This window comes from Phacochoerus africanus, chromosome 5 (assembly GCF_016906955.1).
Source record: "Phacochoerus africanus isolate WHEZ1 chromosome 5, ROS_Pafr_v1, whole genome shotgun sequence".
Lineage (NCBI taxonomy): Eukaryota > Metazoa > Chordata > Mammalia > Artiodactyla > Suidae > Phacochoerus > Phacochoerus africanus.
Genome location: NC_062548.1, coordinates 50,790,437 through 50,807,435, shown reverse-complemented (window position 1 = coordinate 50,807,435; position 16,999 = coordinate 50,790,437). Strand labels below are relative to the sequence as shown.

At 41.8% G+C, this 16,999-nt stretch overlaps 1 protein-coding gene across 2 annotated transcripts in view; it reads left to right on the top strand.

Moving 5' to 3' along the window:
- The window catches only part of NCAPH (non-SMC condensin I complex subunit H), a 39,702-nt gene extending 30,969 nt beyond the window's left edge, over positions 1-8,733 (top strand). Inside the window, exons 13-18 of one of the 2 annotated variants that reach the window (XM_047781256.1) lie at positions 1,871-1,981; positions 2,899-3,072; positions 3,827-3,940; positions 5,562-5,653; positions 6,035-6,123; positions 8,243-8,733. In XM_047781256.1, coding sequence (XP_047637212.1) covers positions 1,871-1,981; positions 2,899-3,072; positions 3,827-3,940; positions 5,562-5,653; positions 6,035-6,123; positions 8,243-8,277 — 615 coding nt within the window. In that variant the 3' untranslated portion in view covers positions 8,278-8,733. The remainder of the gene's footprint in view (positions 1-1,870; positions 1,982-2,898; positions 3,073-3,826; positions 3,941-5,561; positions 5,654-6,034; positions 6,124-8,242) is intronic. The other variant, XM_047781255.1, reaches the window with a different exon arrangement.
- Positions 8,734-16,999: the final 8,266 nt, after the last annotated feature.

Sequence of the window (16,999 nt, the reverse complement as noted above, 5' to 3'; positions counted from 1 at the left end):
GACACTTCACCACACCTGGACCAAGCCCCAGCTGCTTCTCCTGGCCACAAGCTACCTGTTCCTCCCTCAAGCCCTTATTATGAACAGTGAAGAACCTGGCCTAGGGGGTAATTGCTTATTCAGATGTGAAGATGGTAAAACAAAGTCATTGGATCATTGCACTCCAGGAGTTGTATTTTGTGGTTTTTTTCCATAATTGTTTCCAATAGAGGAAAGAATTCCTGCTTCTGATTATCCACAGGAGCAGATTTCCCTTGGTGTGTAGTAGGGCAGCCAGGCAGTGAGAGCGTGGGATACCTCCCCTCTTCCTGTCAGCAGAGCCACACTGGAGAGTGCCTAGTAAGTGCTGGACTAGTAAGCACTCGGTTTGGCTGGAGACGATACAGACTATTCACCCATCCAGTTTGATATTTTAAAGGGTGATTCTCATAGCAGCCAGCCAGTATGTGAGGGGGTCTACATACACTTCCTAAAAAATTTCTTGTAGACTATGGACTATTTATATATTTATTTACTGCAGCATATGGAAGTTCCCAGATCAGGGGTCAAATCAGAGGCCTTAACCCGATCAGTTGAATGATGGATCCATAATCCACTGTGTGAGGCCAGGGATTGAACCCGCATCCTTACAGAGATGATGTTAGGTCCTTAACCTGATGAGCCACAGTGAGAACTCCTGGACAATTTAGAGTGTGACCAGAGGAGAGTATTCCAAATGGAGAAGGATTTAGAAATTGTAACATATGAAGAAAAGTAGAGCAAGTGGGCATTTCTTAATAAATATCTATTAATTTATTTTTAGATTTATATTACAAAAGCATTGAGGTCTTTTGGTCTGCTTTTGTAGTATTTTTTAAGATTTTTATTTTTTCCATTATGGTTGGTTTATAATGTTCTGTATATATATATTTATATTCTTTTTCTCACATTACCTTTCATCATGCTCCATCACAAGTGACTGTGCTATACAGCAGGATCTCATTGCTTATCCACTCCAAATGCAATAGTTTGCATCTATTAACACCAACTCTCAAGTCTTGTAGTATATGTTATATTAAAATATTCACTGTACTTTTGTAAACTGTACATAGTCTTAATCCCATTTCCTTCACTCCAAAGACACACCCCCCACTGAAGATCACTGGCCTAATGGCCTGAGAATATCTGAAGGACTGTGGTCCACAGGCACTTCCCAAAGAGGAGGCAGACTTGCTCTGAAACCCTTGAAGGGAACAAGGGCCCATGGATGTGGCTCAGATCTGTTCTAGCAGCAACAAGCTGACTTCTTTTCAGATAGCTCTAGATGGTTTTGTGTGTGTGTATGTGTGTGTGTGTGTGTGTGTTTTGTTTTGTTTTAGGGCCACACCAAGCTAGGGGTTGAATTGGAGCCACAGTTGCCAGCCTACACCACAGCCACAGCAACACAGGATCGAGCCACATCTGTGACCTACACTGCAGCTCATGCCAACGCCAGATCCTTAACCCACTGCGTGAGGCTAGAGATCAAACCCACGTTCTTATGGATACTAATTGGGTTCATTACCACTGAGCCAAGATGGGAACTCCTAGGTGGTTTTGTTTTTAGTGAAAGAACACTTTTTCAAATAAAGTTGTATGTAGACCTAAGTGCAGACTGGCTGCTCTGGTTTATTTGGGTTGGACGTGGCTTGGAGCCCTGCAGCCCTGGGCTTGCTCTAGAGTGGAGCTGTGCAGTTAGTTGAAAGTTGGCTGGATCAAATGACTTCTCAGGGCTCTCAGAACCCTAACGTGCTGGGAAATGATTATAGGAACTAAGGTTATCTCCCTAGCCTAGTTTACTAGCTGCTTTTCTAGAAATTGCTTTCTGCAGTTGTTCTTTCCTTCATTCTAGTTACTTAAGATGGCCCAAGGCCAAAGGGCAGGGACCGAGCATTATGAAGAAGTTGAAGCCTATGATTACAACAACCCTAACGATACCTCCAACTTTTGCCCTGGATTACAGGTAAACAGGGGCCAGAACTCCATCCTTTCTTCTGAGCAGGAGAGTTTCAACCTGTCCTGTGTGGCAGAAGGCCAGAACCTGTCCTGGGGGCGATTCTGAGTTAGGTGAGGGTTTGTGGATGCCCGCCTGCCCCGGCATCAAACTGAGCAGAGCTGAGGCGGTAGCCAGAACCTCGGCCTGCCTTACCCTGAGCTCTGTGTGCAGAAAAACACGGACATACTGTAGTACACCGGCAACCATGTGGATGGAGTCTTTAGCCTGTACAAAGTGCTCGCAGTGGTCATTTGGGATTTCTAAGGAAAAGAAACACTTCTGCCACTCTTAGGAGCTGATGTTTTGGCTGGGGAGACAAAACACACAGATATGAAGACAGTGTGTTCTGACAGGGAAAATAGCCTATGGAGTGGCTTTCACGATACCAGGCTTGTAGCTCTGATTTTGGTTCTCCGATTGTGAATTGTAGAAGCTACTTCCCATCTTTAGATCTCAGAGTAAACCTCAAAATCCCTCTGTGAGTCTACAAGTGAGATAGTGGATGGAAGTGGGGGAAGGCCCCATCTGTGTCCCTGAAGGTGGGCAGAGGGAAAAGAACTAGAAGAATAGTTTATTCACCTTATTTTCTTTCTTAGAAGAAAGTTGTTATATTTTAATGAAAATCCAGACTGCCTTCTTGACCAGTGCTCCTCAGACTCAGTGTGCATTAGAGTCCCCCAGAGAGCCTTTTAAAAAACCAACTCCCGGCCCCATCCCACAGATCAGGTCTGGTGCTGGGCTCCCTGGAGGCACCTAGACGTCCATTCTAGGTTTGATGTGACGTCACGAACTCTCAGGTGCTCTGCTCCTGCTATGTATGGAATCTGTTCAAGGATATTTTTAAACAGCTCTGCAAAATTTGAAAAGCTCACTTCTTCGCCCAGGCTGCTGACAGTGATGATGAAGAGTCAGAGGACTTATCTGTGGGACCAGTTGGGACCTTTGACCATTCTGGCCATCCACCTATGACAACACAAGACAACAATGACATGCCTGAAGTCCAAGGATCAGATATCACAACTTATGGAGAGTCAAATCTGGTGGCTGAGCCTCAGAAGGTAAAGATGAAGCCAAGAATTTTTTGTTTTTGTTTTTGGCTGCACCCACAGCATGCAGAAGTTCCTAGGCCAGGGATCAAACTCGCTCCACAACAGTGACTGGAACCACAGCAGTGACAATGCCAGATCTTTAACCACTAGGCCACTAGGGAACTCCTCATAGTCAATATTGTTTGCCTGAGATCTGTTGAATTTGCCTCTTTTATGAGAGTCATATTAGCATGAGCTTGACTTTTTTCCTTCTCAGTTTTAACCCACTGCTCTCTTAAGTGCCTGATTCTTAAATAAGGCTGTAGGGAATGGACCGATGCTAGTTATGTTTGTGGAACTAGCCATCTCTCCAAAGGTTGTTATAAACTGGATGACTAGCGGCGAACCAGCCACACAAGCAAAGTATGTGAATGAAGCCTGCAGGCCGAGAGAATCGGTTTGTCTGCTCTTGGCTAAGGCTAGCTATTTGGCTCTAGAAAGTCTTGGCCAGATTCAATTCATATTAAATGATCATTCCATTTAATATATATATTTGATTCACTTCTTTACACTGGAATTCCAGGGTACCTTTTTTGTGCTCGACTGAGAAGAAATTAGATGAAATGAGGGACTGTGTTTTAGAATGTCCAAAGGAAGCTCTGTAACTTTGTGGTGTAAATAGATTTTTTTTCATTATTTGAACTCCAGACTTTTCTTTTTACAAAGAGCTGATGGTAATGCTTCTTTCTTCTGCTTAGTTTTACTTGTCATATGCCTATTTCAGGTAAATAAAATTGAAATTCAGTATGCTAAGACTGCCAAGAAGATGGACATGAAGAAGCTGAAGCAGAGCATGTGGGATTTGCTGACAGAGTTCCCCAAGCAAGCAGACGCAGAGGTAAGGTGTTCCATTCCCTCTGTGGGTGCCTGGCATGGGGGAAGGCGTGGCTCTTGGCTGAACTGCAGGATCACTAGCGCTAACATGGAAAGCCTTCATTCAGAAATACATCATTCCTCTGAGAAGAAAGTGAACCAAGTATACAAACAGACAGGTCACACAGAAGGTGACACACATTGTTCAGGCTAGCTGGTATCACAAAATACAAATAAAGGCATATTTATACAGCTTTGAAATAACAGCTTTAGCAATTAAATGCTTTTTAGTATGGAATTGGGGAAAAACTGGAGTACTTATTCACTGCTGGTGCAAAATAAGTTGACAAATGACCCTTTGGGAAAGTAAATTCTAACATCTCAGGCACCATAAAATTACCTAATAATTCTGATTTGGGCAAGTAGGAAAGTAGTGTGTGTGTGTGTACACACACACACATATATAAAGTGCTGTCAAATTGTTTCTCCTTCAGAGCAAAGTGAAACCTTGATTAATTCATTCCTACTGAATGGGAACGCTGGTTAACTGGAGTCCTTCCACCTCCTCTTCCAGACTTCTGCTGTTCAGGGAATGTTCTAAGCTTTCCAAACTCAACCCATTCTATTATGCCTTCTCCTGCCAGCTGAGAAGTGAAAATTCATGATTTGGTGGAGGATCCTGAGCTGTGTAGTCTTGGATGTCAGATAAAGCTACAGTCATATTCATAAGGTAGTGGGATGAACAGCACATACAAGGGCACTGTGCCTTTTAAAAAGTAGAAAAAGGGTTCTGCTTAACCTTTGAATTTAAATGATTCATATACCCTGTCCTTCAGGGATTCTGGTTACTTAAAGGTTTATTTATTTATTTATTTATTTATTTTTATTTTTGGGGCTGTGCTCACAACATGCAGAAGTGCCTGGGCCAGGGATCGAACCAAACCACAGCAGTGACAACACCAAATCCTTAACTTGGCCTCCAGGGAACTCCTTAAAGGTTTATTTAAACAACTCTTTACCATGAAAATATTCAAACATATTCTAGAGAGAAAATCATATGGTTAACACCCACTTCTAATAACTTTCAATGTTTTATCTATATTATCATCCAGTCTTATTCCTCCCTATACCCATATACAAATTCTCAGTTATTTTAACACAAATACCAGACATAATATCCTTTTGTAACTACTTGCCTGCTACCAAGGAGGCAGCCCTATTGTGTGTGTGTGTGTGTGTGTGTGTGTAAGTGGAAAGCTTAAGTCTACTCTTAGATGTGGATTCTCTGTTTCCTGTGGCTGTGGTCCAGTTGAAGCTATAAATGATCACAGCTTTTTGTAACTGTTTTGCCATTTTTTTCTTTTTGTCAGGACTTAAAAGCCTCTCTCCAGTTTTTCCTTTACCAGGAGTATACTGGCCACCAACATCCACACTTGACCGTAACTTGGTCAATGGCAGTGTTATGGTGCAGGGCTGAGGCACTGGGTCCCCTTATGGATCCTGTTTCTTCAGAATGCACCAAAGAAATTGTTTTGATTTCGTTCTGATATAGGCTTTTCTTTTTAGATATATAGCTTTTTAAGTGTATGTTGCTCTCAAAAGTGAACTGGCCTCAATCTGATCTGTATGTGTCTTTCTTCCATTAGGCAAACCATAGTGGGAATGGAGAAGCTGGGCACCCAGTGGCAGTGGCAGACCAGAAGCTGCTCAGTGGGCTCACGAAGGACCTACAGCAGAGGTGCGTGCCCCAGCTGCAGGAGCTCCAGCCCCAGCAGTTGGGGGAGAGGCCCCTCTGTACACCACCTCCCGTTTCAACATTTCTTGCAGTTTTTTCATTTCTTCTCTGCCTTAATAATTAAATGAGTAAATATAGGCCAACTTTAAAAAGGCATTTTATTGTACCAGTGGCTGGAATGGAACAGGAAATATTCTATTTCCAAATAGGAAACTGGAAAAACCTGCCTCTGAAAGGAAAAACCAGATCTTAAAGGCATCTGAAATATTTCTTTGTTTCTTATTAGTTTATTCACTGAGCATGTGTATTCATACTTCATGAAAGAGCCTTTGTTCCTGGAATTGCAATGACAGCTAAATACTTACTCACTTCTTTGTTTCAAAGCCTGCCTCCCCTTATGGCTCAGAACCTCTCCATACCTCTGGCCTTTGCATGTCTTCTACATTTAGCCAATGAAAAGGTGGGTAAACCTGGTAAGTGTGGGCATGGTCTCTCTGTGGTAACCTACTGGAGCTTTTTATTAGTCACTGGCAGCCTCTTGGCACATTAAATATAGTGTATTATGGAGTATACCTTCAACCCCAAGTATTAACCAGTCACCTAAAAATAATTTAGAAAAAGGCCATCATGGAGTTCCCTGGTGGGTTAAGGATCTGGCCTTGTTACTGCTGTGGCGTGGGTTTGATCCTTGTTCCCGGAATTTCTGCATGCCTCAGATGTGACCGAAAAAAAAAAAAGGAAAAAGCTATTGGGTGTGATTAGATAAGAAAATTATGAAGAGAACCCAAACGGAAAAATTTTAGAAAATGTAGGGTGCCTCCAAAGCTCAGAAACTTATCCTGTGATCTGTGAGTGCCCAACTTGAAAGGAGCTTTTAGATCATTGGGTGCCAGATCCTACCAGTGCCAAGGTCAGGTCACATGGGATACGTGGCAGAGAAAGGGGGAGAGATGAGGCTGGAAGGAGACAGATGCAGGGAGAGAGGGTAGCTATGTGGTGGCACCACAGGCTGTGCAGAAAGGATGTCTGTCACAGGGAGGGAGACAGCAGGAGGGCTGACTGACAGTGTGCCAGGCTCCTCGGGCCATGCCGGCTGATAGAGCTGAACGGCCATGAGATAGAGGCAGGAAGAGACCTGTCCTCTTAGGAGTCTGTGGATGTTTCCCGAGAGGCACCCCAGTGAGGCACGCAGCAAGTGCGTGGTGCTGCTTGAGACTTGATGTGCATTAGTGTCTGTCCTTACCCCCACCCCCAGCCCCTGATGTCTGTGGGCTGGACTGTACCATCTGCTGTGAGCATCACCAAGGTGGGGGCTAGACATGTTCACAAGTATTACTGGCTAAGCCTTTGTGGGCAAGGCCTGGAATCTCACACCACCCTTGTGGATGGACGTGGGTGCTGGCAGCCTCTCAGGCTGGGTGTGTTCTCTTAGTTTGCCCACGGCTCCAAAACATAGGGTGCCTCCAAAGCTCAGAAATTTATCCTGAGTCCAAATTCTAGAAGTTTCAGTGGTTTCACTCAGTTGCACCAGCTTGAGAGCCCTGGGCCATGTGTCTCAACTGGTTCCCAAGTAGACAACTGCTGGAAAGCATTAGTGACCCCAGGCTTGACTCTGCTTCTCCCAGTGGAAGTGCTGGCTTTGCTTGTTTTGCTGTGATCAACTCTAAGGGGCTCCAGTGAGCTCAGCACTTGAAGAACTGGGAGGTGGCCTCAGACTGTGACCTGCTGGGCTGCACTTTGGGCTATTGGAGAAGATTTGACTAGTAACATTGGCCTGCAGTTACCAGCTAATCCACAGGGACTTGTGATAATGCAGAGCTTAGAGCCACCAAGGGAAATTTCACCACACCTTTCGCCAGAGCATGATCCCTCTTTGGCCTGCCTTCTCCTGGTTTTTCACTCCCATCTGGACGCTCAACCACGCTGGTAATGAGTGCCCCCTCAGCTATGACCTGGGAGGGGAGGTGCTTTCCACCTTTAGCAGGAGAGGAAGGTGCGCCAGAAGGGTGGGGTGGATGTCGAGTGCCAGCACACCATGCCTGCCTCCTGTGCCAGGCGAGGGAGGATGCTTGTGAAGATGTGCTTCTGTGGGAGGAGGGGCTTCTGACCTCTCTTTAGTCCTAAGGGAACAGCTGCCTGGAGTTGGTGGAGGTTCTGTGGAGTGGGAGGGTTGGGGAGGAACTGAGAGGCAGGGGAAAGGCCTGTGCGGGCATGGGGGAAAGTGTGGCTGTCGTGGCCCCAGGGGTGAGTTTCCAGGGCAGTGAGGGGACGGCCTGGAGTCAGCCACCGGTGGATGGGGTTAATGGACGTGCCTCCTGGCTCCTGGTGGCCTCTCTGTCACTCCCCTCAGCTCCTAGGCCTTAATGAGAGATTGTTACAAGAACCAGAGGTGGCTTTTCCCCCCCTGCACTTGGCAAGGATTTGGAACCAGCTCTATTACACAGGCTATATTTGCTGTAACAGTTTTACTTGTAATCGTGGGATTAAACCTCCTTCTTTGTAGTCATGACCTTGTTACCTCAGATAGCACTCGTTTTATGATTCTTGTATCCTCTGTATACCAGACTTCACATGTATCTGATCTTCCTTCAGAATCTAAAGCTGGAAGGAACCGAGGATCTTTCTGATGTTCTGGTGCAGCAAGGGGACTGAGTTCATGAGGAAAAGTCCTCGCCTCTTCAGTGACCAGGATGTCTGCACTTGGTGCTGCGATGCCGTGGGCTTGTGGCAAGGCTGCAGCCAACTGCCAGAGGACCTGTTTGTCTGTCACTCTTCCCTTCTCTTCTTCATCATCTGGGAACCCGCTCCCTGAAGCTCTATGCAAAAAGTTTTCTGTTCTGTGGCTACCACCTAGGAGGGAGAAGAGGGTGAGGAGGGAAACTGTGTCTCTTCTTTATATCCATGTGTAGTTTTGTCTCCTCAATGGCTCTGTTGTTCTCCATACTTTACTGTCTTAGAAGATAATTTCCCAGTAGGGCACTTGTCCTCTAACAGAGTCCTATGGAATCCATGTATATAAAACACATCATGTGTGCTTATAAATGTATATATAATGCTTAAAAATAAAATCATTCTGAATAATATGCTTGACAAACTATTTGAGTGCCCACAACATAAGTGTTAGACCAGGTCCTTATGCTTATGGGGGGTGCAGACTTATTAAGCCAGAAAAAAACCTGCGTGTCAGTGTGAGGCAGGAAATGAACTGTCTTACAGCAGAGTGGAGATTTCAAGATTGGGTTCATTGGATGACTATCTATGTAAAACCCTAAAGACTCCACATGAAAAACACTAGCATGCACAACATTGTAAATCAATTATACTTAAAAAAAATTAAAACAACAAACTACTAGAACTGGTAAATGAATTCAGCAAGGTAGCAGGATACAAGATTAACATAGAAATTGGTTGCATTTCTTACACTGAACAATGTTGAAATAGCACTTTAAAAATCGCATAAAAAATGCTTAGGAATAAACCTCACCAAGGAGGTGCAAGACTTATATGCTGAGAACTATTAAACATTAATAAAGGAAATTGAAGATGATTCAGAGAAATGGAATGGTATCTCATGCTCTTGGATTGGAAAAATTAATAGTTAAAAAGGTCATACTACCCAAAGCAACCTACAGACTGAATATAATCTATACCAAATTACCCATGACATTTTTCACTGAACTAGAGCAAATAATCCTAAAACTTTTATGGAACCATAAAAGACCCAGGATTGCCAAAGCAGTCTTGAAGAAAAACAACAAAGCAGGAGACATAACCCTCTCAGACTTCAGATAATACTATAAAGCTACAGCATGCTATTTTATCAACTAATAAAACTAAAACAGCATGGTATTGGGTCAATGGAACAGAATAGAGAGCTCAGAAATAAACCCACACATGAGGTCAGTTAATCTCCAACAAAGGCAAGAATATACAATAGGGAAAAGATAGCCTTCAAGTGGTGTTGGGGAAGCTGGACAGCTGCAAGCAAATCAATGAAGTTAGAACACACCCTCACCCAGAACACACCCTCACCCAATGCACAAAAATAAACTCAAAATGGCTTAAAGACTTAAATATAAGACATGATACCATAAAAGGCCTAGAAAGAACATAGGCAAAACATTGTAACATAAATTGCATTAATGTTTTCTTAGGTCAGTCTCCCAAGGCAATAGAAGTAAAAGCAAAAATAAACAAATGGGACCTAATCAAACTGAAAGCCTCTGCACAGCATAGGAAACCATAAACAAAATGAAAAGACAGCCTATGGACTGGGAGAAAATATATTTGCAAATGATGCAACCAACAAGGGATTAATTTCCAAAATATTCAAACAGCTCATGCAAGTCAATATTAAAAAATGAGCAGAAGACCTAAACCTAAGCAGACATTTCTCCAAAGAAGACATGCAGATGGCCAAGAGGCACAAGAAAAGATATTCAACATCACTAATTAGAGAAATGCAAATTATTAGAGAAATGCAAATCAAAACTACAATGAGGTACCACTTCATACCAGTCAGAATGGCCATCAAAAATCTGCAAATGCTGGAGAGGGTGTGGAGAAAAGGGAACCCTCTTACACTGTTGGTGGGAATGTAAATTGGTGCATCCACTATGGAAGACATGTTTCCTCAAAAAAAACTAAAAATAGGGAGTTCCTGTTGTGGCTCAGCAGAAACGAACCCAACTAGGATCCATGAGGATAAGGTTCGAACCCTGGCCTCGATCAGTGGGTTAAGGATCTGGCATTGCTGTGAGCTGTAGGGTAGTTTGCAGACATGGCTCAGATCTGGCATTGCTGTGGCCGTGGTGTAGGCCAGCGGCTAGAGCTCCAGTTAGACCCCTAGCCTGGGAATTTCCATATGCCATGGGTGGCCCTAAAAAGACAAAAAACCCCTAAAAGAGAGTTTACCATATGATCCAGCAATCCTATTCATGGGCATATATCCAGAGAAAACCTTAATTTGAAAAGATGCATGCACCCCCACATATACAGCAGCCCTACTTATAATAGCCAAGACAAAACAACCTAAATATCCATCAACAGATGAATGGATAAAGAAAATGTGGTGTGTGTATATATATATATATATATATAGGCATATATATATATATATATATATATATATATATATGGCATATTACTCAGCCATAAAAAGAATGAGATAATGTCATTTGCAGCAACATGGACCTAGAGATTATCATTCTAAGTCAGAAAGACAAATACCATATATCACTTGCATATGGAATCTAATATACTACTCTAATGAACATCTATGAAACAGACTCACAGATTCAGAGAACAGACTTGTGATTGCCAAAGGAGGAGGGATGGAGTGGGGGTTTAGGATTAGCAGATGCAAACTATCATAATAGATGGATAAACAATAAGGTCCTACCGTTTAGCACAGGGAACTATGTTCAGTATCACCTGATAAAACATGATGGAAAAGAATATGAAAAAGAATTGAAATATAATCACTTTGCTGTGTGGCAGAAATTAACAACACTATAAATCAACTATACTTCAATAAAATTTTAAAAATATTTTTAAAAGGTTGGGTGCTCTGAGCCTTTGAATTCTTCTGGAGAGTGATGATAGTAAAGACCGCTAACATTTATTAAGTGACTAAGAAAGCACTTTTGTGGATGACTTTTTTCAGCCTTCTCAGCACCGCTGTGAGGAACATAGAGTTATTGCTCCCATTTTACAGAGGGCCGATGTCAAGAGCTTGGCCTTAAACCAGGAAATCTGCTTCTAGATTTTTATTATTAGTTATTATGCTCCATGCTGCTCAAATCACAAATATACATTACTTGCAGATGCTGATCCAACTAATTCTATCCTTGGCAGGTCCTGGGTCTCTGCCAGAATATCTTGTCACTATTCATCAGGTAAACAGACAGCTTGGATGTTGGGTCAGAAGCAGTGAAGCATATAACTGGTAAGTACTCCTGATAATAAAGAATTTGCTCCTAAGCCCCAAACCACACAAAACAAAACCCAATCTCTTCCCCCTAAGAATGAGTTCTCCAAATTGTGTCCAATATATTACTGACTCTGTTGTAGTGAGAGGGTCAGATTTGCAGACATGCTTTAGTAGGGAAAGCAGTGATGCTGAGTGAGACTCCATCCCTGTCTTTCTAGGGCTGAAGTCTCTGGTGCTTCTTGCAGGCCAGGGGAGTGCCGGTCTTGTTCTGATCTTATTCATGGAGTAGAACTAGCCAAGCCCGCACCCTCTTTCAGTCTAGCACACTTCTCTGTAGTGGGGTCTGGGCAGGGGCTGAGCTGCCAATAAAACTGGCAAAGGCGGTACCAGCTTCTTCAGTGGACCCCTCCCCCACACCCTGCTTCTCCCCCTCATTGACACGGTTGCTATATCAGAATTCGTTTGGTTGCATATAATAGAAAACCCAAATAAGCGGGTATGCAAGGTAGTTTTATTTCATGTAAACTACATTAGGAGGTGGGTAGTCCAGAGCTAGTGTGGCAGTTCCATGAACTAATTAATAAAGAGACCCAGGATCATTCTAGCTCTCCTCTCTGCCATGCCTAATGTATAACTCACATCCTCATGTTTCAGTGTGGCTGCTGGAATCTAGCCATCACACCCATATTCTAGCTGCAGGATGAAGGATTAGGGAAGAAGGCAACCACTAATCTGTCTACAGATTTGCGTTTTCTGGAGATACCATGTATTATGATTTTTCCAAAAAAAATTCATTTAAAAAAAATATGAGTGCAGCCAAAAAAAAAAAAATTGTAATGCTATATGTGGTCTTTTGTGACTGGCTTCTTTCACTTAGCATGATGTTTTCATGGTTCATCCACGCCATGGCACTTGATTCCTTTCTATGGCCAAATAACAGACCATGTTTCCTTTATTCATTCATCAGTTGCTGGACATTTGGGTTGTTTCTACTTTTTTGGCTATTGTGAAGAGTGCTGCTATAAACATTCATGTACAAGTTTTTATATGGACATTATTTTTAATTCGTTTGGATATATACCTAGTAGTGGAACTGCAGGGTCATTTGGTAACTCAGGTTTACCCTTTGAGGAAATGCCAGACTATTTTCCAAAATGGCTACACCAGTTTTATGTTCCAGCCAGCAGTGTCCAGGTAAGTGGTACAGCTTCTCCACATCTTTGCACGTAGTGGTTATTATGTCATTATTTTTATAGCCATCCTAGTGGGTATGAAATTGTATCTCATTACGGCTTTGAATTCTTTTTTCTTTTTCTTTTGTCTCTTTAGGGCTGCACCTGTGGCATATGGAAATTCCCAGGCTAAGGGTCGAATCTGAGCTGTAGCTGCCAGTCACAGCCACACAGGATCTGAACCACGTCTGTGACCCACCACAGCTCATGGCAATGCCGGATCCTTAACCCACTGAGCAAGGCCAGGGATCGAACCCACATCTTCATAGAGGTTCTTAGCCGATTGTGCCACTATGGGAACTCCTATGGCTTTGATTTCTAATTTCCCTGAAGGCTAATGAATATTCATTTTCCAATCTTTTTTCTCTCTGTTTTTCAAATTAGGTCATTTCTATCAGTTTCTCTTGAAGTTCACTGATTCTTCTGCCATGTCCAATCTGTTCTTGAGCCTATATAGCACAACTTTTATTTCATTATCATACTTTTTAGCTATAGGATTTCCATTTTAAGGTAGCCTTTCCTTTTTCTTTTGAGATTCCTTATTTCTTCATTGATTATATATTTACTTTCAATTATTTGAACATATTTCCTTTTTAATTCTTTCAATATATTTATAAAAACTACTTTGAAGTCTTTGCTAAATCCAACATCCAGTCCCATTTTGCACTAATATCTACTGAATGTTCTTTTTTCTGAATATATGTTATATAATTCTGTTTCTTTGTAAGTTTACTACTTTTTGGTTGAAAACTGGATTTTATATGGAGTTCCTGCTGTAGTGCAGTGAGTTAAGAATCTGACTGCAGCAGCTTGGGTCACTGGGGAGGTGTGGGTTTGATCACCGACCCAGCACAGTGAGTTAAAGGATCCTGCATTTCTGCAGCTGTGGCACAGGTCGTAGCTGCAGCTCAGATTCAGTCCCTGGCCCAGGAAATTCCATATGCCACTGGATGAGGCCAACAACAACAAAAAAATTGGATACTATAGATAAAATGTTGTTGTAACTTTGGATTCTATCATGTTCTTCTAAGATGCTTAGATATTTACTCAAATAGATGGTTAATTTGCCTGGGTTCAAACGACAAACTTTGTATCCCCTATGGTATACAATTATTGGTATCTATTTTTGTTTTGTTTTGTTTTTCGTCCACATCTACAGCCTATGGAAGTTCCTGGGCCAGGGATTGAATCCAAGCTGCAGGGTCGACCTTCACCACAGCTGTGGCAATGCTGGATCTTTAACCCACTGCGGTGGGCCAGGGATCAAATCCTCACCACTGTAGAAACAACACTGGATCCTTAACTTGCTGAACCACAATGGGAACTCCCTGGCATCTGTTCTTATAGCTCCCCACTGTTGCTTTTGAGGTGACTTCCTCTGCCTGAAAAATTTGGAGATTGACCACAGATTTGGACACAGATAAGGCTCATCCTCTCGGTGACTTTCTTGCTAGGACAGAGATTCCCCCATCTTTGAGCTCCTCTGCCTCTGTCCTTCCAGCCCATCCAGCTTCAGACTTCTGCCATCTGAGATGCAAGTAGTTGGGGAATACACCAGGGAAAAGGAGCTGAAAACTCGCAGCTCTTGCTCCACAGAGCTCTCTCCCAAGAGGATACTTCTCTTCACCAGGTTCCCCATCAGGCACTTAGTTGAACTGTAAGCTAAGGAAGGCAGCTGATGCTCAGAGTTTGTATTTTTTTTTCTTCTGAGGGTTTCACACTGCCAGGATTTCTCCCTTTCAAGTTCCCAACTGATTTCCCAGCCTGGAACTCTGAGCTCTGGCACCTTCAGCCAATAACGCACCATTGTCTACAGTCATATCTGTGTGAGCAGGCAGTTCCCATGGGCCAGTAAAAAAAAAAATTTGCTTAAAAAAAAAAGAAAAAAGAGGAGTTCCCGTCGTGGCGCAGTGGTTAACGAATCCGACTAGGAACCATGAGGTTGCAGGTTCGGTCCCTGCCCTTGCTCAGTGGGTTAACGATCTGGCGTTGCCGTGAGCTGTGGTGTAGGTTGCAGATGTGGCTCGGATCCCGCGTTGCTGTGGTTCTGGCGTAGGCTGGTGGCTACAGCTCTGATTCAACCCCTAGCCTGGGAACCTCCATATGCCGCGGGAGCGGCCCAAGAAATAGCAACAACAACAACAATAACAACAATAAAAAAAGACCAAAAAAAAAAAAACAGCAAGGGAAAAGCAACAAATTACATACAAGGGAACTCCCATAAGGCTATCAGCTGATTTTCTGGCAGAAACTTCAGGCCAGAAATGAATGACACAATATATTTAAAGTGATGAAAGGGAAAAATCTATAACCAAGAATACTCTACACAGCAAGGTTCTCATTCCAATTTGATGGAGAGATCAAAAGCTTTACAGACAAGCAAGAGCTAAAACAGTTTGGCACCACCAAACAAGCTTACAACAAATGTTAAAGGAACTTGTCTCAGTGCAAAAGAAAAGGCAAAACTAGAAACAAGAAAATTATTAAATGAAAAATCTCACCAATAAAGGCATACATACAGTAAAGTTAGGAAATCACTCCCACACAAAACTAGTAGGGAGGTTAGAAGACAAAAGTTGTAAAGTCACCTGTATCCACAATAAGCAGTTAAGGGATACGCAAAACAATTAGATGTAAAATATGTTATCAAAGCCAGTAATTGTAAAGGGAGGAGTGTGCAAATGCAGGACATCAAAATGCATTTGAACTTAAGAGATCAGCAACTTAAGCATGTATGTGTGTATAATGATTATACACAGATTGCCATAGCAAAATCTGTAAATCTGTAATAGATGTACACACAAAAATGAAAATGGATTCCAAACACAACAATAAAGATAGTCATCAATCACAAAGAACAAAAGATGGAAGGGGAAAAAAAGGCCTACAAAAACAAATCCAAAACAATGAGGTGTCAAGGAAACATAATATCAATAATTGCTTTAAATGTAAATGGACTAAATGTTCCAACTTAAAGACTTAGATTGGCTGAATGGATACAAAAACAGACCCATATGTATACTGCCTACAAGAGATGTATTTCAGATCCAGAGACATATACAGACTGAAAGTAAGGGAGTGGAAAAAGGTATTCCACACAAATGGAAATCAAAAGAAAGCTGAACTAGCAATACTTACATCACACAAAACAGACTTTAAAATAAAGACTGTTATAAGAGACAAAGAAGGATGATATATAATAATCAAAGGATCAATCCAAAAAGAAGCTATAACAATTATATATGCACCTGATATAGAAGCACCTCAATATATAAGGCAAATATTAACATATATAAAAGGAAAAATAAACAGTAATGCAATAATAGTAGGGGACTTTAACACACCACTTACATCAATGGACAGATCTTTCAGACAGAAGAATCAATAAGGACACAGAGGCCTTAAATAACACATTAGACCAAATGGACCTAAGGACCTAATTGATATTTATAGAGCATTCCATCTGAAAGTAGCAGAATACACCTTTTTTTTCAAGCATACTTGGAACATTCTCCAGGACAGATCACTTGCTAGGCCACAAAATGAGCCTCTGTAAATTTCATAAAACTGAAATCATATCAAGCAGCTTTTCTGACCACAACACTATGAGATTAGAAATCAATTACAAGAATAAAACTGCAAAAACCACAAACACATGGAGGCTAAACAATATACTACTAAACAACTAATGGATCACTGAAGAAATCAAAGAGGAAACAAAAAGATACCCAGAGACAAACAAAAACAAAAACATGATGATCCAAGACCTATGGGATGTAGTAAAAGCGGTTCTAAGAGGGAAACTGATAGTGATGCAAGCTATCTCAGGAAACAAGAAAAATTTCAAATAAAAGCCTAGACTTACACCTAGAACAACTAGAGAAAAAACAAACAAAAAAAACAAAAGTTAGCAGAAGGAAACAAAAAAGAAAAAAAGTAAATGAAATAGAGACTAAAAAAATTATAAAAGATCAATTAAACTAAAAGCTTGTTCTTTGAAAAATAAACAAAATTGATAAACCTTTAGCTAGATTCATCCAAAAAAAAAAAGGGATAGGACACAAATCAATAAAATTAGAAATGAGAAAGAAGTTAAACCAACAACATAGAATCATAAGAAACTGCTATGAGCAACTATACAGCAATAATATGGATGACCTAGAAGAAAAGGACAAATTCTTAGAA